Genomic DNA, 27,146 nt, shown 5'->3' with positions numbered 1-27,146 from the left:
TGTCTACAACATTTTCTATAGAATATATCCCAGATATTGTGTTTTACTGTGCAGTGATTGGTGCGTTATTTCCCGTACAAACTAGCGTAACATTTTCTTTGACCATAAACGCGTAAGTCACCGATAATTAAACTCATCATATTTTGATAATCGCATAAAGAGTCTATTCCGACTACCTCTTTAAAGTAATTAATTAATAAGCAACTGTCGTTAAAAGGTCAACTTTTAAGTAGGAAAGTTTTGGACAAGAGAGAATAAATGGATAATTGAGATGTGTAAGATCGAAATGTGTGTCTAGTCGACTACAGTGAATGTGAAATGAGAATTTATCCTTCCAGTTCCCTCGACGTTGTATCATATAAGATGTAGGTTGCATAAATCCATTAAAGTGATATGTTAGGCTACAGATGAATGATTTCAGTCAGCCATTAAATATCAAGATTTCATAAAACTCGCTGGATTAATCTAAAAAGATCTGAGCGCTATTATGACGTTATTCCTTACCTTTTTTTTACTGGAAGTTTCTGTTTTATGTTTGTTGCTTATTAATTTTAAATCTGTTCAGCGTTTTTCATTTTTTGTTTCCCTGTTAATGAGAATCACGACGCTAATTGTAATATATTATGTTACATATATTTATATATATTAATTATTATTTTGAATAGGTTTATACAATTAATCACGGGTATTGTACAATCGTTTAGGCCAGTCTGTCGAGGCAACATGGACGTCTCCCCGACAACGTGAATCACGTACGAGATACCACAAAACATAACTTGATTATACACACTGTCTGCGGAAACTGTACAACCTACTCGGTCTTGTGCATGCTTCGGAGTTGCCCAGCGCAATCGGGAATCCGCCGTTTAGTAACGGCTATTACATGTGTTATTGCAACAATCATTGTAATGAGACATTTTGTATGTTTTCAGAAAGGCTAGGTGAATCTTACTTGAATTTAAGACGAGACCAATATTGGCTTATATTTGATAGTGATAATTTGCATTACAGTATGAATGATATTAACTGCACACACATACACACGCATGCGCAACAAAAAAGAACGCTGATAGACAAAACTACAAAGAAAGTCAACTTTTCAAATATTTATTTCATTGCTTTGTCTGTACAGAGATCGAATGTGTTACATTCGTCGTTATTTCACATTCTTTTCTTAAAGTTTTATTACTTTTTAGTTTTATTATTAACTTATCAGCTTCCACATCATTCGCCATATTTGTATCAGCCTATATTACCGTGACATCATAGTAAATATGCAGTCGTTTTCATTGATTTTGATTACTTTATCAACGGTAGTTTATGCTATTTCTTAGCAAGAACAAAAACAGGTTGAACTTCATACTATTACAAATCAAATTGCTTTGAAAAACTTAATGAACCTCATGCATTTCACGAAATAAAGTGGTTATTTTCATATAAATATTAATTCAGCCCTTATTTTTAAGCGAACAGAGAGACCCTGTCAGTGTCAACTCTGACGGTTTTATATTATACCGTAAGTTTAGACGGAGGGAGGAAGGGAGGGGGTAGAAGGGGGTGAGAGGGGGATATGTATGTGTATGAGTAGCATCAGTGAAACATACTCGACCACATCAAGGCGTGATGATTTTTCTTTGGAGGAGAGAGGGAACGGTGGGTGAGGGGGAGGGGGAGGGGGTTAAAAATGGTGAATTTAGTATCAAATAATACTGCAAATGTACCAAAGTCAATCCTTAAACACTACTTCAATGGTTGAAGGAGGGACATCAGTATATGACGTCACTCACAGCCACATTTCATAGAGGTATACCATTAAGTATTCGTGGAAGCCGTGCATCGTACCTATAGCACGCACACGTCATTTGTAGGGTACGAAGTTGCTTTGGCCTACATAATACACGCCGCATACACACCAGGCCTATAAATGGTTGATCGACATGGTGTTATATACGGGAGGGACATTCCCCCAATAATTATCACAGCAATTATGTTCACGTAGGCGTGGGAGGCAATCAGGGGGTAGCTAGACTCCTTTTTAGGGGGACCAAATATTTTCCAAGGGGGCAGGCAGAACCTATTTCCTAAGCAAAAAACCCAAATTTTCGACAAATTGCCCCGCCCCCTGGGGCTACGCCACTCGTGGCAACACCAACAACACTTAACATCGTCTGATACATATTTTCCGCTCCATCCCCTCCCCCCCCCCCCTTCCCATTCTGAAACCATGTAGGAATCCCTGCATCGTTAGGTGTGATCACTTTACAACAATTGTTTTATTTGATTATGAAATCCTTGTCTCATTTCCAAGCATTGACCTAGCAATACCTTCATAGCAGATAGAGCTATACCTATCTTACCGACGAGTTGGAGGCAGCTCTGTGATTCAAAGTGGCGCCAAAAGATGTTTTGTTGTCATGTAGGATAGGCCAACATTTCCTCCTCATTTTTATCGTGCTAAGAATACATAGAATTGCATTTTGTACGTGGTTTAGGAAATTTATATTAAAATAACTTAAGAATAATTAAAGTGCATGTCAAAGAATAATTAACACATTTAATCCTTTTAAATAATATCTTACCTAACATTCAACACTAATACAGAATTATGAGCCTAGCTATAGTGATTTCATAAATTAATACTTTCTTTCAATATAGTGTGTCCATTCATCAAGAGACTCGTAAAACCAGTCATTGCCAAAGTCTTCAAAACTTGAAAACGGTATTTGCTGCTCGTCTTTACTCTACCTTATTGCGTGGCTACGAGTTTTTCTGCTGCGAGTATACCATAGCAACACCACCCCTTCCTCTCTCCCTCCCCCTTCCTCTCTCCCTCCCCCTTCCTCCCACTCTCTCTCCCCCTCCCTCCCATTTCCTCCCCAAACTTACACCCGCATCTTCATCGCCCAGGAAATGGTTCCATTTCAACTCGATAATTTATCACACCAGCTCAAATAAGTGGTCCAAGTTTGAATGCGTCCTCGCGTAGGAGAAACGGTCGGCCAAGAAGAACTTCTATGTCTAGCCGTCACCTTTAAACGATACTTGCAAGATTCCAGTTAGACTCTATGCTTTTATACTAATCGTTATGTTGTATGAACTTTACTCACAAAGTGACATAACCCAAATTTTACTCTTCTTGTCGTCTGTATACCCGGACATTTGGTTATGGCTAGTTCTCTATGTCAATATTAGGTGGATAATTCCAGAGCCCAAACATGTTGAGGCCAGCCTGTCCTTCCCTTCCCTCTAGTCGGGAGAATTACTTCACCTTCGTAAATCTACAGGAGAAGAAAAGGAGGTAAAGACAGTGAAGGTACAAAGATAAAAATCATAAATCCTTTTAACATTTAATATTTTATATCATAATGTTGTACATGCATATCGCAAAAATATATATATATAAAGCTAATGCTAAGTTACAATTAGCATTAAATACATCTTTAAAATAAATCATTTAGCAAAATGGAAACAGAATTTGAAGAGAAAAATATTAAAGTTACGTCTAAGATAAACTTCAAGTATGTAAATTTATCATCCCTTGGCTTACGTGAAGTGATGTACCTTTAAAGTAACTTAGACACTGGAAAAGAAACAAAAAAAATCATAAAAATTTATGCTCCAACCTATAAACATTCTTAATGAAACACATAATGGTCAATTTGCAATTATTGATAGAAGGAAAACAGCAACAACAACAAAAAGACCCACATATTTCAATTAATTAGTGGAGAGGGAACAGTTTTAAAACTTTAAAAATTAGTGAAAACCCCATATACAAAGCAAGTTTACAACATGAAAACAACATTAATTAAACATAATTACGGTAACTTTGCTATAACGTGAAAGACCATCAAAATTAAGTAGGTCTCTGAAACGGTTTTAACTTTTGAAATGTCATGACCTCAACTAGCATTAGCTACAAGATGGGTTAAATTAACGTAATGAAAAATAACGATGGTAACTTTGTTTTAAATTCGATATATCAAACAATAGTGACAATGACGAATTGCTTCTTTTTTACAATTATCATGAAAATATAAACCACTAGTATTGTCATTTGACCAAAGGTTCTATTCTGAATTGAATTGAATTGAATTTATTTGCTACATTCCATTTTACATTTTGAATAGTATAGGATAAATATAGATGGTATCAAATACAGTAAACAGTAAATATAGAGTATTGAAATAATATGTGAGATGGAAGTAGAGGAACCAGAAATAAGTGGATACTTTTCTGGTCTGGTCCCTTTGTAACAAAGAAAGTGCAAAGTACATCACCCACCCCACCACCCCCCCCTCCCCCCAAAAAACCAACAAAGTCAAAATCTTATGAAAAGAGAAAGAAAGAAACATAAGAGAAAAAAACAGGAAGTACAACTAAGATGGATTGCTATGCAGTAGGTATTGTTTTAGTTTTTGCTTAAAAGTATTGAGTGCTGGAGAAATTTTAATGGCATGATTAAGAGAATTCCAGAAGGGTACACCTGTGCTACGAATTTGAGAATGGTTAAGACTAGTTCTAGAGTATTCATCGAACGAGTGTTATAAGTGTGATAACTAGAATTGCAAGTATAAAAGTTATTAAAAGCTGGTGGGAGAAGAGTATTCTCTGTATTTTCTCTGTATTTTCAGATAATATTTCCCTTGGTTTGACGTTTTTACACCCACGGACTTTGTTACTCTCTTGATAGACGGAAAGACTCTCTCAGATGAATACATGTTATCTCGAAGAACATGAAAACACGATGCAATTTAGTTAAACATCTGGTCTTAAAATGTCTTTGACGAACCAATTACTATAAATACGCATCTCTCTATGTAAGCCATCTGCCATAACTATTCAGTTATCTTTGACATGTTTTTAAACGTGGAGGAATTGTCACTCTTGTCAAAGGTGATTTGAGATAAGGAGAATATGAGATGACTCATATTGCACCAAAAATCAACACGGACAAGAAAATAGTAACTATCATGAAAATAAGACAGGCTGACAGCTTAAAGCTGTATTTCTGTGTGAGGAATTTCATCTTTTCAAGCTATGAATATTCATAAATAATTGAAGATCTTTCCATCTCAGAGATATCTGTGGTTACAATTACGTATAATAACTTCTTCTACGTGACTAACATCTCCGACGGAGAAAATTGGTGTCCCACAAATTTAAGTGTCCATGCTATGTTTTTCATTGATAAAACTAAATTTTATGTCAAAGTTTACCGTTCATTGTACGATTTTGTGGGGCATCATGTAGGGCCTATAACAGGTTACGTTTCCACGGTAAAAATTTTGTCCTTTAAACCAAATCTCTTTGGAGCTAAGATAGGAACTGCCAAATGATGAAGAAATGAAATCAAACTAAAGCTTGTAAAACAGAAGGATTATGCGTTTTAATTCTCGGTTTCCTATCACACGGAGAACTACTGCATTCGTTGATAAGATATGACTGTAACAAACTGCATCGGTAGCTTCAGTGATTTTTCTCTTCATATGAAATTAGTTAATAAATTGTATTTGAATTGTCCAAAATAGTGCAGCAAGAGTGATTCTTAACATGAGAAAATCTGACCATATCTCATCAGCTCTATATCACCTTCACTGGCTTCCAATTCAACAAAGAATCAACTACAAAATTCTTTTGCTAACTTGGAAGGCCCTTCGTGGGCAAACACTTCAATATTTGTGTGATCTCATCTCCCCTTACAAACCAACTTATTCTCTCAGCTTTCAACATGCTATAATCTCCTTACTGAGCCTCAGTTCAAATTAAATGGATATGGTGGTCGTGCATTTCTAGAATTGGCCCTCCCTCTTTCATGGAATTCCATGCCACATGAACTCATACATTTACCACTCACTGAACAGTTTCAAGAAACAGCTTGAAACCTTTCTCTTCCAAAGAGCTTTGGCAGTGTTCCACGATATCAGAATACTGATTGATGATGATAGCGGTATAATGAAGGGGCAAATGAGAAAATTGCTGAGGCGAATCTGAGGCGAAACTGAGGCGAATCTGCATACCAAAGATGTTACATTCACCAAACTTTAACTTATACTGAGTGAGCTGGTTTAAAATGTTGGCGGATTTTAACCACTGATGACCTCGTATGACCTTTGACCTCAAAACAAACAAAAATCCAATCGAAACGAAGACCTCATTACAAATGATCTACGCATGTTAAGTTTCAGAGTCACCAAATTTGAAGTTATTACATTAGTAACTTTAACGTGTAGTTGTACCTATTAATGGGTATACGAACAATTATGACACGCAACCAGCTGCTTAGACTCGCTTGTCTCCTGCTGCAAAAAACAAACAAATTAATTGCCTATAAAGACGACACGTCCCTTATAAGACTCGCTGCTTCATACACTTGACGTTAAAAGTCGAGGTAACTCTATCTATTCAATTAAATAAAATACACTCCTTAAAATTGTGGCAAAAACCAGATTCCTCTTGGCTAACAAAATACCTCCGTTTGATTTTGAAAACGCGCCTTTTGACGTTTGCCTGAATGCCCAATGCGTTTAACTACAAGTTGGTGTAAATACTTACTAATTGAAAAATATAATCCTTTACATAAGATCAAAGTCAAAAATGTAGAGGGTCAAACGTAACGCATGCTTTAACTTATGAAATTTGAACAACAACTAAAAAATAGTCTCGAATACCGCGCTTATTCCGTGGTTCATTAGCGGGTGTGATGAAAAGGGAGACAAGTTTGATTAACACAAACACACAGGTAATAAGATTTTTATGATACATTTGCGTCCTTTTAAGACTAATTACTCCATAAATATCACGACAAGATCAATACCGTTTGATCTAGAACAGTCCTGCTCTTAAAAATCTCTCCCCCAAGTCCTTCTCTTCAAGGTTTCGAGTTGGTAATTAAGCATTTATTGTTTTTTTTTTGCCACGCGACTAAGTTAAAACCATAAAAGGGGGTGTGTGCTTTATCTCAGTGGTGGATAAAACAAGCTTAGGAATTACCATAGCCTGTCAAGTTTGTCGTTTGACCGAGGAAGAATAAAATGCAATGGGCTGAAGTGATGATGAGGTGCAGAAGGGGTGTAGATTTAGTTACTGCAGGAGGGTATCTTTCTTTGTTTAACGTTTATTACACTCGATCAAAACTAAAGACAAAACTGTGTCAAACACTTTGTTCTTTTCAGTTTCATCGATAACGTTCCAAAGTTTTTGTTTAATTCATGTGCTTTTATTTGAACCAAAGGACATCAGATTTATTTTTTTCTTCTTTTTTTTTAATCAACGACTATTTACGCTCCGAGATAACGAGGAGTGCGTGCGGGTTGTGGGTGGTAGGGGGAGATTATGAGGTGTGCCCACGGGATGGGGTGGTGGGCAGGGGGTGGTGGAGCGATGAAAGAAGGGAGTTGCAATGGATTGGTGTCGAGGAGAACGGAGTTTTTCCTCCATTTTCATGAGACACCGATATATCAACATACATATGTTAAACATATCCTCTTACATCCATTTATTGATGCACAACACAAAATGTTAACCAACTGTTGCATACAAATGGAATGAACGCAAATTAGATTATATGCAACAATACAATTGGAATTAGGTTATCTTTGGTGACAAAAATGGAGTTACTATGCCGTTTCGTGAATATCCAGATATGTTGTGAACCCTGCACCTAAATACGTATATAGGCTATACATAATACATACAAACGGAGTTGGATATAACCTAGCCCATAGAATATCGCGGTATAATCGAGTCCCAAACAATGTACGGGTGTGCTTGTCGCAGACGTGGAGTACAACACTCCCCTTGGTATGAGTACGAGTACAAGCCTCTAAACGCAAGTATACCAGTACTAATTTATGTACTAGTATATCTACACGAGACCGTCAAAATCCCCCGATTACTCTATATAGCGCAAAACTATATGATAGCACGAAGAACCACGACCTCAATATGGAGCGACAACAAAAGGAGGCGTGAAATTTTTGGAACTCAAAACGTCGGAACTCAAAATATTTAAAGTTTTCATAGTCCAATCTAGCTTTTTTACATCCTGACTTGAATATCTAAAACACAATAACATCGCCAAATCAAACTATACCATATGGTGGCATGCTCCCCCTTCCTTGTCCGTAACATCAACTCGCACTTCCCCGTCGCTGCTTTCACCCCTCCTCTCCCTCCCCTCCCCCTAATAAAGATAACAAATAAGTTCAAAACCAGCCTTTAGATCGCTCATTTCAAGTCATCTTATTATAGATTGAAATAATATCCATCTTTTATCTTTATATAGCTTGAAATAATATCCATCTTTTATCTTTAGTTGTTAAATACTTCTTAAATAATATCCATCTTTTATCTTTATACGTTAAATAATTCTTAAATAATATCCAACTTTTATCGTTATATGTTAAATACTTTTATCTTCTATCTATTGCAATTTTCAACTCGAATTATCTGACTTCATCACAGGGTAATCGTTGCTAAGGTCTACGGGCGCATAATAACATCGAAATGATTTCTGATAATATCGTAATACTGTGATACTGATACTATGATCATAATGATATAGTGCTGTAACAATCTACATAACAAAGACCTATCTTTTTTATTAATAATTTCTATAACTTTGTATAAACTGATCGAAGTTAAATTCTTTATACTTAAAGTGTAAATTAATCAGTCACGTTAAAACATTTCCTATTCGTCAAATGATCAGAACATATATATATAGAAGTTAGCAGTTTTCTGATATCTGGATTTCATTTGGATATCTTTTACATTTCAGAGATTCAATCGGATGCTTTAAGCACCAACACGAGATTTACACAATAAATATGTATGTATTGAGCGCCTTTAACCTGGTTGTCACTTATAATTACATATACGTGAACACAAGTTATCCAGGCAAGGGTAATAAACTCAATGGTTCACGCGTTTATCTCACTGAGAATACATGAGGCGTGTTACGTCTCGGTTAAAACTTTATGGCTACATGAATAAGAACTGTATCGCCCTTATAGCTTAAAATTGTTTATTCGTCACATCAAAATTAAATGATTTCTTGTTGGTTTTTGCCAATTCGTCATTTGATATTTTTATATCTTACATTGCTTCTGACACACCTACCTAACTATTGTTCATGTTGAAGTTTGAACATGTTACAAAAATAACGAGAGATAAGTAAACAAAGGACAAATATACGAAAAATAAATATGAAGACTATAAAATTTGATCTATAATTTGATCTAGCGGGGGGACTGGACACTCCCATCAAGTTCTGCCAAATATTCAAATATAACAAGAACAAGGTTATAAAAAATATGTTTGCTGACGCAAATGAGAGGTCCAATGGGAGCGTAAAATTTCATTGAGAGTGACGTCACACCCCCGATGGGGGAAAACACCATGAATTATTATGAGTCCCGTATTATGTTTGAAGCCTCCGGTTGCTGTTTGCAGTAGAATTTCATGTTGTCACGTGATGTAACCAGAAAGCCAGTTGGCTTTGTTATATCCTTGCCATATAAATTCAAATAACTGACTAATGTAGAACAAGTGAGTTAAATTTGTCCAAGACAACCAGAAAAGCTCAGAGATTTTCAGCACTTATTTGTAGCACACACTTATGGGCCATCAGCCATTTCATTCACTGGTAGGGATTTTACAGTATAGAATGTTTATTCCAGTATGTTTCAATATCCAGAAAGAGAAATCTTCCTATGTGAAATATAGACCCATATATGTATTAATAAAATCAGCTCTGCCACCTTGCAACTATCCCTTTAATAATTTTAATTAATGAATGAGCCTCTGCATGACACTGTTCATACACTGTGAAATATTTTCACAACTTAGCCAAAGCAAACATCATCTAGTACAAATGATAGAAAAAATGGCAAATTTTGAGTCCATTTGAGATAACCTAATGACCCCTTAAGCCAATTTTTCCACCATTTGAGATCACCTGTTCACCTTTTGAAGCTAACCCTTTGAAGTTCACCCTTAAAGCTCAGAGGGTGAAAACTGATAAGGGCCTGCTGAGTTTCTTAAAGTGAGTGTGTTAAAGATTATCAACAGATTGAAGCAGATTTAAGTTCCTGGATAACTGTATGTATTGTGGAAGACTTAAACAGCCCCTTTACAAAACTGAATTGAATTTGGCCAACCTATGCTCACCAAAAGAAAATCATAGCATTGAAGATCTCACAGGTTAATAGTAGCTGTAATTTTGGAATTATCATGTTTAATAGGTTTCAGACTTTGACACCTGTTGACTTCATTTGACCTTTGACCTCTACCGATTTCAATAGGGTTCTTGCACTCACCAAACTGGATCTACATACCAAGTATAATGTTCAAAAAAGATGTACTTCTTGAGTTATCGTGTTTACAATATTTGCAGACTTTGATTTAAATGTTGACCGCAAAGGACCTTTGACCTCCATCAATTTCAGTAGGGTTCCTCTACTCAATATGGGACATTAACAGGCCAATCATGAGATTCATGAAAGCTTCTCTTCTTGAGATATCGTGTATACAATGTTTCCAAAGTTTAACCTCTGGTGACCTAGTATGACCTTTGATCCCAGCTACAAATAATAGCAGCCGAGAACTCACTATGCTGCATGTACATGCCAACTTTGAAGTCCATCCAACGTTGCAATATTGAGTTATCGTGTTCACAAGGTTTTCACAGTTTGACCTCTGGTCACCAAGCACGACCTTTGATCCCAGTCAAAAACAATATCAGCCGATAACGTAATATGGTGCATCTAAATACGCCGTTTGAAGTTCATCCACCTTTATAATATTGAATTATCGTGTTTACGAGCCAAGGCGTCACGTACACACGGCATCATTACCGTAATGATTCCTTTTGCTCTCAGCAAGGGAAAAAAAAAAAGATTATTATACATAGCATGTGTATCGCGTTGAAAAACATCCAATGTTAGTCAAATATACCAGTTAAAAATATGGATAGATATAAATTAGTCGGGATTTGGAAGTGAAAATCTAACACCAGGTGTAATTCCCATTTTTTAAATGCATTTTAAACCTGTTATTTGAGACAAAAGGTGTTTGTATTCCTTTGATTCTGGATGCTACACAATGTAGCGTTCACCGTCACGATAAGCCCCAATATTTGAATGGCCTCTTCCCAACGGCCAGGTCTTACAGAAGTTTGAACTTGTTTTAATTAATATCAAATAATATCAAACTTACATTTTCGTCCACTGAAGACATCATGTAGGCTACACCCGTAACCACCCTGCGTGGATAACTATTAGTGTGGCGTTGCCTAAACTTGCAAGGTTTTGCACAATACAGCAATACACGCAATTAAGTGTTATTTGGTAAATATAGAATAACCTGAAACAACTCCCCACACCCTAATATTTAAAGAAATGGTCAGGTATTTGAATAACTTAAATTTACTCGTGTATTTCTTCACAAATTTCAGTTTAGTTCACTGTAAAGCACTTTGATGGTCACATTTGCAGTCCCTTCGTTTTCCGAACTGACGCAGACATACAAGAAAATATTTATATATTTCTACCATGTAACGTACAGAGAAACGACAACAGTTCAATTGATAAAAATCGTTATATATTGTTGCCTATATGATAGTGTTATTACCTACTTAATCGCCTTCTCATTTTTTTTGTCCCCGAATTTTCCACGAAAAGTAGGATTTTTGTTGCCAAGATGATGAAGAATACAAATTCCATACCAGCACCAAGAAATGACGCACAGTCAATCAAAAGACCAACTAAAACAGTTATCTTTAAATGTTGATGAATTCCTTTTTTCTTTTCTTTTATGTGCCTTTCTATATTGTCAGATAACTTTTCATTACACACTTCAAGTTTATTTATGATTATAGACCAAAATTTGGCTTCGATGGTTCACGCGGTTTGGACGAACAATGATAAGGTTTAACCGACTTTCATTTGGTCCGGGGCGTTAAAGCAGATGAATTGAGTAGAATTTTTAAGTCAAAAGCTTCTGTTTTGGTTTTACAATTATTCCTCTTGATCATACACGAAATGGGAAATGCCTGTGCGTGTGTGTGTGTGGGGGGGGGGGGGCAACTAGAATCGGATTTTGTCTTAATGCCTAGCACAATACGAAGTGGACACATCTCACTCAGTCTGTTACACATTTTACTCAAACATGCGAATTAGGAAGAGAGGGAGAGAGAGAGGTGGGGGGGGGGTAGTGGTTACTCTCCCATTAACTCTCATTTCCAGCCTTTGAGGGGGGGGGTAGTGGTTACTCTCCCATTAACTCTCATTTCCAGCCTTTGAGGGGGGGTGGGTAGTGGTTACTCCCCCATTAACTTTCATTTCCAGCCTTTCACTTCTTTCATACAATGAATTTCTATTTTCAAATTACCCTAAAAGCTAGATTTTGTTTAGAGTTTCTTCAATGTTCATTACATAAATCTTCCTGTGAGCTGTATACGAATAATACCTTCCACATGTACTGTATGTAACCATTCCATAGGTTAACACGTGACATGTTGCTTTAAACTGTCTAAGTCAGTGTATTGTGGTCCATAGTTATTTCTGATAACATCTTATCGTTTGTACGGGTATTTACGGTTATTTTTATTATTTTTTGTTACTTACGATATTCGCTATTGTGCCATATTAAAATGAATAAACTGTGACTCAGTCCATAGAAGAAGCGTTTGGTGTGTTTGTTACGTGATGTGTTCGCTGCGTGATGGGTTTGTTGCGTGGTGTGTTTGTTACGTGGTGTGTTTGTTGCGTTGTGTGTTCGCTGCTTGGTGTATTCGTTGCGTGTAATCAGCCAGACAATGTTCGTATAAACCACACCATACTCTATATGCATTGCTCGAAGATGTATTTTTATTTCTCTTAATTTTGCACATATACGAATTGAAAAAAATACTACTTAAAACTACCACGAAAGTGGTGAAAAATTGTACTCTGATCCAATCTAGGTTATTGTGTTATTAATCTGGTACTCATATTAATATTACAGTATCTGAGTACTCGCATCAATAATCATTGTACTTATACGTAGTATAAATCAGATATTAGTGGTACCTAATGTGATACCCACAAGGTTCTTACAATTAGGACCATCCCTAACTCCTTGTCGCCTCGTTATCATTGAGCTTCTTCCAGCCTTATACAGTCAGGGCTTCTCAATTTTCTGCTTGGACTAGAGAGATTCATTCTTTGACGCAAAAAGCAAGAAAAGCCAATCTCATAGATAGCCAAACTATATGTTAACATTGTTCTGTGTGTAGAGTAGACCGATAGGATGCCCAAGATTAACACCTTAAGGGACTGCTCGGCCAGATAAGTGCAATTTCTTTCTTTTATTGTTTTTTATGACCTTTGACTTCCACATAAAACAATACAGTTCGTGTACTTAGGTTAAAGGAGCATTGCCAGCTTAAAATACAAATCAACACATCAACAAGGTAATAGTCGCAGTAAGCTAACGATATCATCGAATCAAGTTGAGTATCGCGTATTATCATTATTATTATTGCTACTACTTATTATTGCTTATTATTAATATCAGCATCGCCCTGCTTAGAGTGAAAATTTATCCAAATCGGTCATGTTTATCCAGTTTCCATTTCATATTTTATGCAATCTCAAGTACTTCACTTCCATTCATTGAGACATTAAATGGACAAACACAGGAACCTATACAGGCATCCCCCTCCCCAACCCCCCCACCCCTCGCCTACCTTCCCCCGCCTACCCTCCCCCATATCAATGAGTTAATGGACACATTTGTAAACTACAGTCTTTACTCACATAAAATGATATCAGTATTAAAGCCGTGGAAACACACGCACACATATCCACAAACTGATCCGACCGAATTATCACACAGTCACAGTAAGTATGAATAATAGATGGCGCTCTTACCTTGCGACAAGTAGAGTTCCTCTCTATAAAGGAACTCTAGCGACAAGCAGTGCCGTGAATGCTCTGGTTATGTTTACTATAGTTTAAGTCTATGAACGACTATTCTTTATGCAGAAGAAAAGTGAAGTACTTTACCAGTTTCCTAATATTTCTGATATGAGACGAAGTAGGGGGGGGGGGGGGGCTTGAAAGTTGGCGGGAGGTTAGGGTGAGACATGGACAAGACACCGGAAACAAACTAGCTGGTGGGGGGGGGGACACAAAACCTGAGAACCTCAGTCAAATTGTAATGAAATTAGCAAAGTACCATCAACGAAATGTGTTTTGTAGTGTAAAAAGCGTGCAATGGACGCACACTATCTGTTTGGAGTTTATGTTAGATAGTACAGACTACTTGACCCCGGGGATATAGAAGAACTAGACCCCAACTTGTTCACCCTTCCCGGTTAACGAATTCGGAATTTCGTCACTTTGAACCAATGCAATATGGTGATCATGTATTCTGTCTTCTTAAGAAAATATAGGCATTTTAAACAATTGAATAATTAACTATTGCTTATTTTTAATTTTATCAAATTAATAACAATCTAGAAAAGACAGAAATCAAGTATTTTCGTTGTAGGCTTATCTGGCGTAAGAAATATATATATATTGTTAAGTATTCAATTATTGACTTCAGTTTGCCAAAAGTAGAATTTTAAAGAAATATAAAACAGAGAAAAAGTGAGAAAACAACGGCAGGATCTCACGACCATTTCAAACGGAAATTGCAATCAGTAATTTGAAATGCTGTGCGTATTATTGGTACGGGCCTTCCATCTCTTCCACTCTCTGTACCAGGAGCGTGCACTCAAGAGAGTCGATAATATACTGAACGAGGACTCACATCCTGCTCATCAGTACTTCCAGTTCTTGCCCTCTGGTAAAAGGTTACGTACATTCAGGGGATCAAAGAGGCTCACAAACAGTCATTATCCTGATCTTGTGAAGATATATAATACACATAATGCCCGCTGATTAGTTCTAGTCTTGCCTTCACGTTTTAGCCACTGCTTCTTATTGTGTAATATGCTATATTTGTTATACTTTTTTACCTCTGAATACTCTTTTTATATCATGAGTAGTATACATAGTACCCTTCTATATCCTTTACCTAGTCATACGAATTGTTTACATCTTTATTTATTGTCTTAATCGTTTCATTGTTTTCGCTTGAGCTCCTGTTTTCATCCAATTTCCATTGTATATATTCTATCCATTGGCTGATTAAATTTCTACCTAAACTAATTTTAACTTTTTCAGTTTGCCCTGCTACACGAAAAAACTGTATTGATTGACATTATTGTACGTATACCCTATATGTGGGTTGTGTTATCTCGTGGAAGACGTTGCATATACAGGCTACGCCTTCATCACATTCTTCATTTGAATTTAATGACGTTCCATACACGTAGTACGTGTTATGGCAGTATAATAAACAAACAGGTTATCCAGAATTTTTACCTTATTTTTCACACCAGTCAAATATCAATTTCTACAGTTTCATAGTGACATACACATGCTCACAAGAAGAAGAAGATGAAGAAGATACCGAACAACAGTTGTTGGCGATATTTACTTGTAGTTCCACTTTTCTCGCGTAACTCGACTAAAACCTGTCGCTAATTGGCTGTGCGACCAGGCGTGCTCATAAAACTGAACCGAATCGTGCCCTGGACGTGTTGTTAAACGGCGAGGAACCACGATCGGGGCGCACCCTCCTAATTTGATACAAGTTTGCCATCCTCATATAAATTTCGAGGATAATTCAAGGCTCACTTAAAAGATCATATCTGGTAGAAAGATTATTGTTGGTCCCAGAGCGTATATATAAAGACAATAGAACAAATGAAAGTTATGCGGACATTTGTTTATCTCTTCTTAATGCGCATATGGTAAGCAATAATATCAACGATCCATGTCTTCTTCTAAATAAAATGTAAAACTTTCATTCCCGCCACCCCTCCCCACCAGCAGCAACCACCCCCCCCCCCGACCGAAAATGAAAAGAAAAGAATAATATCCAAAAGTATTCTCTCTGGTAAGTTAACGAATTCTTTGGAAAACTTTGAATGAAATAGCAAAAGCTGTAAAATACATTTTCGTGCCGTGGTTACCTTCTGTTTCGTTAAAACTGGTACGAACCAAAGAACTTCATATAGTTTTTGAAATATTTCAAGTAAAAAAAAAAACATGTTTAAAGCCGCAAGAAAATTGCTCTGTCTGACATAAAATTGATTTTGTAAGTGTAGGAGCGGTTTTATGAATTAAATAAAATTGAGAAACTGTGGTTTGGTCAATAACTTGGTAGCACATGCCCACGGAAGAGAAAGCATAGCCATAAAATGATAGCATACAGTTGTATTGGCTCAACGGACGTTCGGTGCAAGAAAATGAAAGAATTCTACTGGTAAAGGTAGAGGAAATTGTGGAAAGGAAGGGTTAAAAATTGGTCTCACATTTGATATTTCCCTTAGTTTGTATCGGTGTCTCAGCAGCGTTTTAGCAGCAACTATCAATTACTTCAGACCGACTGACCGGAGAGAAAATATTTGTTTTATTGTTGATTGGGAAGAGGGGGGGGGGGTTGAACATTTTGAGAATATGGGTAGAATATGATAATATCCGAAAAGAACTTCGCCGATACCGTAAGTCGGAATTAATGCTGAAATTAATTAAAATGGTATGTATGGCGAATTATTATATATATATATATATATAATCTGAAAATTACAATATAAATTTTGTGCCCATTTATACAATTTTGTACACACACGTTAGAATGGACAGAACCTTGCTACTTTTGTTTACATATTTTTCGGCATCGAACTTTTGGCAATGGTAATATTAAAATAAAATATTAACATAAAATGACAGTGATTGAACGATACGGACTATTAACGTCTTTATGTGATCTGATAACATGGACTGGCCAGGTGAGATAAAGTATCGTCTCGTGCTATAATGGCAGTAGAAAAAGATCAAATATATGATTTTATGATTTATTAATGTCTAGATATAGAACTCAATTCAATTGTTTATAATGCAAACTTTACGAATGATTGTTGACTGTGTCCTGCGTTTAATCAAGGTACCAATATTTGTTACCAATATTTAATTAGAATATCACCCTTATTTTTTATCAACCTTGTTTTTGTCACTTTGGTTCCACTTTTTCTACGTATAAATCAGTTATATTTCAATACATGGATTAACTTAAGTACAGAATGAAAAAAAAACCTGCAATTGTAAGAAACACCTTTAATATTGGCAAATGTTTAGCAAACCTGAAGCTCAAAACCATTAAAATGAGCACAAGATATATATTGGGTTATTTATCTAGCGTATTTTCAAGTTTCTCTAAATACATTTACTGTGCTTCTTCCTGCATCTCTTGAAACTTGCATTTATATATTTCTAAACAATCTGTGCCGAAGGTCTGATGTTTAATAATATTTTTTTTTTTCTGTATGCGAAACATCATGAATTCAGAAACCTACATTGGACAACATTTTCGCTTTTTTAACAATGACCGACATTTTATTGTTGTCACGTGGGTTCCAAACATCCATTTGCGTAAACATTAGTTTCACATGTATGTGTACATTCACAGACAGTAAGATACAGCCCATGACGAAGATAAGAGTATTTCAATGTTCTGTGCATTTATCTGACTTAAGTACAGCAGTTTCAAACAGTTAGCCTGGAGGAACCTAACCAGGGTCAAAGTTCATACGTTTAAGATATAGTTAATGACAGTTATGAAGTAGTTACTAGACCCATATCTTATTTGATGTTCCCATTAGGTATACACCAAGGATCCCCTGATACTCATTCGATTAAACAACGTTGGTAGTTGTGGGAGTTTTAAGACGGACCCCTTGTTACACCCCAGGTTTTTTATGTGAAGTACTATGGAATGCCGAATGATCTCAAAGAAAAGAGAGCTGCAGGGACAATGGTAAAGAAACAAAGGAATGAGGAGAGTATAAAAATCAATATTTGATTCGAATTAGTAATAGAAAATATCTTTTTGTGAAATGAGCCATAGAAGCACGAATTCGATATACGGAGAATGGGTGGAGGAAGGGGACGATGGACGAGGGGAACAGGTATCTCTAGGGTAACTGTGGTTGGTTTTTGAAGAAAAAAACACCATTGTAATGCGTTTAACATCGATGACAGATTCTGGGTGTAAGAAGAAAATAAAATAGCTTGACATTTCTGTATCGCATTGTTTCATTTTATATCGCTTGGCATTGCGTTACATCACATTTCCTTGCACTGAGGAGTTCAATCGCATTGTAACACATCGTATCGTATCGTACGCCTTTGTGTTACGCCGAAGTGTTTTGTATTACGCCGAAGATCTTTGTATTACGCCAAAGTGCTTTGTATTACGCCGAAGTGCTTTGTGTTACGCCGAAGTGCTTTGTATTACATTTTTCTGCATCATATTGTATTACATCACAATTGCATGGCAACGCATTTCATTGCATCTCGTCCATACTGGTGAACACCTACCTATCATAGGCTATTACATCGTATTGAATCGCACTGCATTACATTGCATTGACTTTGCATAGGATCACATCTTATTAACCGCTAGGCATCACATCGCACTGTAAGGTAATATATTACATCGTACTGTATTGCACTGCATCACATTGCATGGCAACATCACATTGCATTGCATTGTATAGTATTATATTGCACCATAGGTTCTCTGTGTATTTCTTTACATTCCTTTCCACTTGGTTACATAGCCTTATGGTATTTAGAATGTAACTTGTATTACATTCCCTTCTGAAAACTCATGTAAATCATATGAGCCATCGTTTGACGTTGAAGCAAAATCAATAATTATACTTTATTCCCTTCCTATTCTATTTGTAGGCGTTCACAAATCCACTACTCTTGTGTTAGAAGCAAGGTGGACTGGGCTGTTAGCTTTGAACTTTCTCAACAGAGTCTTGCCTTGACAAGATCAGTAAATCCCATCGACACGTAAAGTAAAAGACCGTGTGTTGTTGGTCAAGTGTCGTACAATCAATCACGCCATATCTCTCACCTAACAACGGTTAAACCTAAAGAGGACGTCAACATTATCTGATCTCGTCGTGTGGCTTGTTCCTGGTATCATGACTTGAAAATATGACACAGATTTGAGGTCAAGTCTGTATTAGCCATCATAGAAAGTCATCCAAGGTTTCGCAAAATAAATTGTTTTCTTGATATCTGCTTGTCCGCTTAAGTATTGGATGAGCAACCTACCTAAACATCTGAGTTTGGCCACAGCAAATGCAACGACAGGGAATCTAATTATTCAGCTGTACGAAAGATGGCAGTTTTAACGAAAAAGTTGACAAAATAGTCGAATTGTTATAGTAAAATTCTTTAAGACCACAATCCTGATCACCTCAGGTTTTCCTTTGTGTTTTAGTTACATACAGTCAGTGATGAAGTTGCAAGTTCTTTCCTAATAAAGGACCTTGGTTTATCGACAAGACTCTAACCTAATCATATCGTTCCTTTCCCTTCAATCCTGCGTTCGAACAAAAAAATACGTAAAGCCGCTACTCTTTCCGTAGCAGTGAATTATTATTTTTAAAATTGATATCAAATTAATGTGTACGTTATCATAACACAACAATTTAGTATATTAAATATTGGAAAACACTTCCAGAATGTAATTGACTTATAAAAAAGATTTGCGGTAGAACCATCAACATTTCTTTTAAACTGCTTTTGCTCTACGTTCTCTTGTTTCCCTCACCCATCCCTCTGTCCGATAATGACACAGAATTTATTTTGACACTTATTATCATCATGTTGGATAGAAATTAAAATTAAGGCAGATCCTAAACACATTCGAGACACGCATTCGGATTCAAAGCCACTTCGGATAATGTCAGGTCTAAATCGAAGCGAATTCAGGAATAGGAAACTTTGTTCCCTTTGGTTATGTCACAATTGATAACTGTAAAACGACGTAAACCTTGAGTTAGATATATCGAGCATGAATCCCAACAAGGCACGTTTTAATAGTCTTGGGACTATCAGTACCCAGACTCTCAGTTTTTCCTACATCATGTAATAATTCCTGTTACATTTCACCCTAATTTACATTCTGCTGTTATCCAGAACTTTATACCTTTTCATTTCTACAGTTGTCTTTTCAAATCATATTCACATTCCCAACCATTTCATTTCATGATTCTGCAAGTTTACTCTGCTCCCAATGTAGGAGGAGGTAGAGGATGGGTTGGAATCGACCATCGTCTCCCCCCTAACCCCCCCCCCTCCTTCACCTAGACTCCCACCTCGAATGACAGACATTATCCACTTGCAGAAATATGCGGTGTATAATTAAGTCGTGACTAGCAGTAGGAAAAATGTAAAATTGTTCTTTATCATAACAAGACTTATAAATAATGGTTTCATCAAAGTCAAGTAAAATAACTCACTACCGCTTGTAACATGCATAGTGTGCTTAAACCAGTCCATAGTCAACGGGAACATATCCTTGAACTATGTGTATTTAAGCAAAGCTATAACATAGAACGAACCAATTATGGAGTGAGTTATAGTTAAAATTCTGGGGAAGTGTTGAACTTGTGCTATATAACTATTTCTCCGTCATTTTCCAATTTCCCCGCCAGTGAACAATCCCTCACTCAGCTCTATAATACCAAATATGATATATGACGTAATAAAAATATAATTGGCAAAAGCATTTTTCCGATACCAAATTTAAGCTTTAAAACACTTCTGTATCCATTCCACGCTATAACCAAAGTATAGGTAACCAAAGGAAAAGGATCAATCAAGAATCGTTCGCCTCCAAAATATTTCACAATGTTGTATTGCATTTTAGTAAACTTTAAAAAAAATCATGGCTTTGGATTTATCATAAAGTGAATTGATCTATCCTACCACAAACTTATTCATGAATTTAATCTACGATATTTCTTGCACATTGTCATATTTTAAATTTATTTATGACCTTATCAACCTTGAAATAGTCATAGACATGAAAGTCCATCCTCTGTATATTGAGATTCGAAATATTCGACGTAGCGGGAAGTTGAGGAATACAAGGAATGTTTTGCTAATTTCTCGGTTTAACTCGAAAAACAGGTTACTTGTCATTCTTGTACTATCAACACTTTTTTGCAGATGTTATTTAAGCCGGTGAATTGAAATCCATTAGTTATTGGTGAAGAAAGTTTTAGTGTCATATACTACTACCTACACACTTAACAAATGTAATCACCACAGCTTGTGAATTTCGCCTTTCCGAATTGAGACAAACTTAAGTCTTCTTGCCCCTCTGTATAATACGCACATTGTAAACTTCTCATTATCGATAGCCTATGTTTAAATATGAAAATGCTTGTTAGATTTGAAACAAATAAATCCATCTAATAACTTAATAAATAACTGTACTCACTGTATTTATATAATTACATCGATGTAGTACCATCGGTAATAACTGAAACATGAATAAAGCCCTAATTTAACAAAATTAAGTAATTAGTATGTAGGAAAGGAACTTCACATATTTTATGTGTGTAACTTGTTTAGCCTTGCAAAAATTATCGCATCGACAGTTCCCCTACCCTTATTTCACTGAGACAAATATAATTCAATTGTGTACTATAAATTTCAAATTTTGTACTTCCTTAACCTTCGGGATACGCAGTCTTTTTCCCTCCCAGCCCCCCCCCCCTTCCACTCCTCTTTCGTCATCTCCACCATTCTAAACCCCGAAACAGTTTAATTTGGTAGCTGAGGTAATACTCTGAAATATTAACATAAATAATATGTAACTAACATATAACTTAACGTGACCATTAATCACAACCTAAGATAACTCAACATGAATAACATGAAAGCATTAAGTGTAGAGCGGTCAGGTCCTCGGACCTCATTATTTACTTCCTTAATTTGTATAATATCGTGAAACAGCTCAGTTGCGTCTTCTGAACAAAAGTGCCAATGAATGAAGGCAACCTTTTCTTAGTCAAAGGGAGGTGAGATGTTTATCAAAGGGATATATTTTTATTAATGACATGTTTTATAAATTAACTCTTTTTACAAAATAATGAGAAACACAACCATGCCTGTCAGCTTTGGGTCCACTTTTGGCATGAGTACATGTGAAGATTTGGATTTATTTCCATTTTTGAACCAATTAGTCCCCCCCCCCCCCCCAACACCCTCTCTTCATCTTTCTTCTTCGGTGAAAATATGAATGCTAACTTACACCAAACACATGAAGACAAGAAAACTAATTTAAGGTCAGTTTTCTTTGTATATGATAAGATATTTTATATTATGTACCTTCCTTTTCTGTTTCATCTTTATTTCATTATTTTTCTTTCATTCAGCACGAATTGAAGTTCTCTGTCATTTAAATATATAGGACAAATATGTTTTCGACAGTTTTTTTCATTACATTTTCTTTCATAGTCTTAACATTTACGACTGAAATTAATTCAGAATATTGTAATTACAATTATTATCGATATGACAAGTTATTACAGATATAGTTATATTTCCGTCCTGTCTTTCCTAACTTTACAATGTCTTGCAAACTTTCCAAGATCACAGAGACGAAATATTCTATCGTTGATTGTTGTTTGCTCTTAAAGAACAAAATAGTTCTACCAAGTTACTTCCTAATGAAGCAAAATAAGGAAAATGTTTTCTTGGTATGTTATTCTTCAATCAAGATTGGGGGTACACAATGGTCCACTTTTATTGGTCGATAATCAACCAATAAGGATTATCGAACTATTTTACAATTTGATTTTAAAGATTGTCAACATTGTACGACTCTATATAGCAGAATGACGAATAAAACAAAATTAAATTTGGGAGTTATTATATATAATTATACATCAGAGAATATCATTGCAACATTGTAGCTACAACTCCTGTAAGAAGCACCTATCTATAAAATAACGACGTGAATTACACAGTTGTTTTTATGGGGGGGGGTTGAATAATTTGCACCTAAAAGCTACTTTGCATATCAAATCAGAAAAAAGGACATCATTAAATCTATGCATATTTCGAATGGATTGTACAATTTATATTAAAAATAACATTTGATATGCATTGCTTTTGAGAACGAATGAAATACTCGAATATACGATGCACAGAAATATGTATATTAATTATTATTGATCAAGTCAATATACTAGTCAATTTTAACATGGATGGAATTACGTGGTTTAATTTTACATGAAAAGTTGTTAATATGTACGTTAACCAATATTTGTGTCTGTCAAATTAACCAGGATTTCGTTGGTAAACCAAAGACCGCATTCCTGATTTAAAGTTGAACATTTTAATGGCTCGAGTTATTGATAGTGATTTTAGTGTATAATTTATGCATTTTCAAACCATTCAATATCTCTATTGTTTTTGGTTTTCAAAGGTTGAGCTTTTAATTAGTTGGAAAATATTTTATTGCGAATATTTTTTAGCAATAGGATATAACAATGTTTATTCGTATTATTCTTTGGTTGACCTGTACAGTCTGAAGACATATATAGCTTCTAGAAATAGCAAGGAGAATATGCTGGGGGGGGGGGGAGGGGGGAACAAATATATAAATGTATATTCAGTTTTATTTTTCAGATGTTTTTAAGATTATAAAAAATTACGGCTGTTCGGAAAATGGAGACAAATACAACCACTATCTCTTGAAAGGAAAATTAGATATGGGGTCGAATTTCTTATACTTCTATGATTTATTGACCAGGATAATCTTAGAAGAACAATAATCATAGCGAAACAAAACATATTTTTAATTTCCAATAATAAACGCTAAAGACATGTTCATATTAAATTTAAAAAAAATAATAAAAGTTAAATTTTATTTTGTAAATAAATGTATCTTACAACCAGGTCTCAAACAGGGAGATATTAATTATAATTAAACGTCTATAAGAGAAATACACCGTTAATTGTCGTTTACTTGTTCCCAATCATTAAAACTCTCATTCCGTTAACTGCTAACAGATACTTTCCTTTTTAATCACAAACAGGAAGGACACAGCAATATTTTTAATCCGTTTGATAACTGTTTTTAATTACTTCAAATACAACTTGGTTTTCCAGCTTATAACAATTTTTGAAACTTTTGACAATTGTTCTTAATTATTTCAAATGCAACTTGGTTTTCCAACCTATAACAGTTACTGCGTTGTCGTGCAATTCTAGCATCAAAGAGCTCAAATAATTATAAAGCTTCATGAATTTAATATTATATTTATCTAGCTCAAATGTTTACCCAACCAGGTTAGACAAATTATAAATTAGAGGAGACAAATGAAACCTTTTCCGGCAGGGAATTTTTCTTGAAATATCTTCACTTAATTTTTGGACATCTTATGGACATTTTTAGTTGGTTTTGTTGACAACAAGATTTTAACGTCTATTTTTCTCCCTCTAACTGACGACAAAAGGAGTTAAAAAGAAGCGTTCCACTCTCCAATGACAACAAATTGTCTATGCAGAAGGCCGCCGACAAGCCATATTTCACGGATAACGACAGAAATATACTCTTCACCCAAACTTAATTTTCAGGTTAGCACTAAAATACCAATCGGCTCTTTTAGGCCGAGGACGCCTTTGAGGCGTAGGGATACTTAAGCTAATGAGCGCGAAAAGTGTGGTTCGCATAAAACTTTATTCGGAGACCGCCTGCTTGTTGTCAAGGTGATCTATTATTGTGAGATAATTCAGAGGGAGGAGGATAGGCAGACGACAGGCAGATGAATCAAAAGACCTATGAGAACTAAAAAACTTTTTAAAAAGTTTGAAAAGTTGGCAAAAACTTTTTGGAAACTTTGAAAGAATGTAAAGTGACGAGTTGCGCACTTTTTTTTTTACTTCGAAAATGATTTCTTAAGCGAAATGTAAAATGAAAGTCGATTTAGTTAACACCGTGTGAAGTGAAGGTATATGCAATACTATGGTACACGCTGTAATGCTATGGTATTCGACGGGATTCAACGAGCGCATCTTCCCCGAACGTTACCGTTATGTCGACCTGGTTTTATGCGCTATGGGTGAGCAGACGATCGATGTAACACCGTCCCTGCTTCCTCCACGTTCATATAAAACCGTGTTTATTATTCCTTGGTTAAGTCTCCTGTCTTTTAGCAATTTCAATTGGCAAATGAGAAAACTAAAACAAGACGCCATTAAGCTAAAATGATGGTTACACCTTTCTTTGTTGGCGGGCTTTTTTTTCTGTTTTTACATGTGATAATACAGATTAACCAAACTTTTTTTTTATACTTTTGAAGCGGAATAAAATTTAATGCCTCGTTGCTTTAAAACAATATGACAAGTAATTGATTTCTGGCCGGTGGACATGTGCTAGTCGTGTGGAATCTTGATATTTTACAAAAGATTTGCGTCCAATTCGAACGCCTGTTTCATCTACCCGACCCATCCCGACATCGCCAGAAAGAGATTGAAGAGCGTCTACAGGAGGGGAATGAAACTGTTTAAACCCAAACAACGTAGCCCTATAAACAAGAAAAACAATCGCCTAATTATTTATCCTTTAAACGATATATATATAGATATATGTATAAATATGGGGGAGAAGTTTGATTAATCAACCAAAAAGAAAAATGAGATGAATTTATGATATTACTACTGACCGTTTCACGCTTGCGGCTTCTCTCCTTGCCTTCGATTCTGAGCAACTCCGTTCGTAAATGAGCACAATCTTGGTTTCTGCTACTGCCATCCGATAAAATATCCGTCAGATAAGCGATGTAACTCGTGGCAAGCCTTAACGTTTTGATTTTGGATAGTTTCGTATCGGCTGGTACGTTAGGGATACGATCCCGTAGCTCGGCGAAAGCGGTATTTATACTCTGTGTCCTTTTACGTTCCTTCTTGCACACACTGCCCTTGCGACGCCCGTTGAGACGGTTGTTGCCTACCGGCGAAACAGGATGCGAATGGTCGTTCAACGGCGACGTAGAGAATGTACACGAACTCGGTGTCGACTGGCTGTTGACGATGTAATCTGGGGGTGATCTCGCGTAGCCGTTCAAGGGGCTATTCCCCATGTCAGTGAGGGTACAGGTCCTATCTAAACCATTGTGGTAATTCTCTCCATCTGTATAACTGATCCGAACTCTTGGATCATGATAATCTGGCGGTGATGGCATAACCCTGTACTCATGCCCTTCCAACATCTCTACACATGAATTGCCATAACCAGGCTGCGGCATTCCAGCGGGCGGATGGTCCGTGTATAGAACGTGGTTGGCCGTGTTACCATCGGACATAAATCGGCAATCAGCCCGTGTGGTTCTTAGATCTATTGGTGCTTGCATGTGGTCGCCCATAACACTCATACTCTCAAATAATTGCCGACACACGCCGACCAACCTCCACAATCTTGAAAAGTTTTGGTTTACAAAGAGAAAACGTCTTGTAAATCCACGAAAAAAAATAGAAGGGAGAGGGAAAATGAAAGAAGAAACTAACATGTATCAAGTCTATCTCTGCTGTCAAAAAAAACTAGCCTAAGTGATTCTTTTGCCGTGACTGTTTTGAAATTTATAAATGGTATCGTGGAAAAGTTTTTCTACTCCCAACGTGTGATTTTTGGACAGGACACAGCCAACTCACCCAGGTTAGGTAGCAGCCTCATGTAAACAATCCATTCAACCGTGACACCCCGTCAATTTAAAAGCTAGCCATAGAGCTCTTCATGAGATCGTAATCACACTTCGATCGAAACTCCTAGCAAGAGTTTATGCGCCTGCTCACTTCGAAGCAGCAAACCGTAAAGATTTTCTAGACTCGTCCATTAGTTTGCAGGGATGAAAAGAGATTTGACGATTTAAAAGCCATTTCTTTACACATGATCCAGACGGGGAGAACTGCAAAACTAGATATTTTGAAAGGTTTTCTTTGCTAAAAGTGTCCAATTGCTGTGTGACATGATGCAGAGATTTAAAACAATTGCATAAACGAAAATGAGATAAATCCCCTATTGGAAAGTTGATTCATCCACTTTCTTTAAAATATGACATTTCGTACGCCTTGCTGTCTAATTACTGGTCATAACTCAAAGTTTGTTCTTAAGGGTGGTCCGTCGACGTGATTATTTACAATCTTATGTTAATGTTGTCCACTTTACGT

General features: G+C 36.1%; 1 protein-coding gene across 1 annotated transcript; it reads right to left on the bottom strand.

Annotated features, from left to right (window-relative positions):
• Positions 1–1,091: 1,091 nt before the first annotated feature.
• On the bottom strand, positions 1,092–26,739 carry LOC139979970 (uncharacterized). Its single transcript, XM_071991252.1, has 2 exons — positions 25,646–26,739; positions 1,092–3,278 (listed from the first exon to the last, which is right to left on the bottom strand). Exons 1-2 carry the CDS (start codon positions 26,486–26,488, stop codon positions 3,189–3,191), a joined length of 933 nt encoding a protein of 310 aa, XP_071847353.1. The 5' UTR covers positions 26,489–26,739; the 3' UTR covers positions 1,092–3,188.
• Positions 26,740–27,146: the final 407 nt, after the last annotated feature.

The sequence above is a fragment of the Apostichopus japonicus genome, chromosome 14, assembly GCF_037975245.1.
Source record: "Apostichopus japonicus isolate 1M-3 chromosome 14, ASM3797524v1, whole genome shotgun sequence".
NCBI classification, from domain to species: domain Eukaryota; kingdom Metazoa; phylum Echinodermata; class Holothuroidea; order Aspidochirotida; family Stichopodidae; genus Apostichopus; species Apostichopus japonicus.
The sequence above is the reverse complement of the archived record's forward strand: the minus strand, read 5'-3'. Positions and strand labels throughout refer to the sequence as shown.

Excerpts from the sequence above, each read along its gene's own strand:
- LOC139979970 (XM_071991252.1), bottom strand. The coding sequence starts at position 26,488 with ATGTTAGTTTCTTCTTTCATTTTCCCTCTCCCTTCTATTTTTTTTCGT. Across the intron at positions 3,279-25,645 it reads GAAGCCGCAAGCGTGAAACG|ATTTACGAAGGTGAAGTAAT; the intron begins GTCAGTAGTAAT and ends CTTCTCCTGTAG.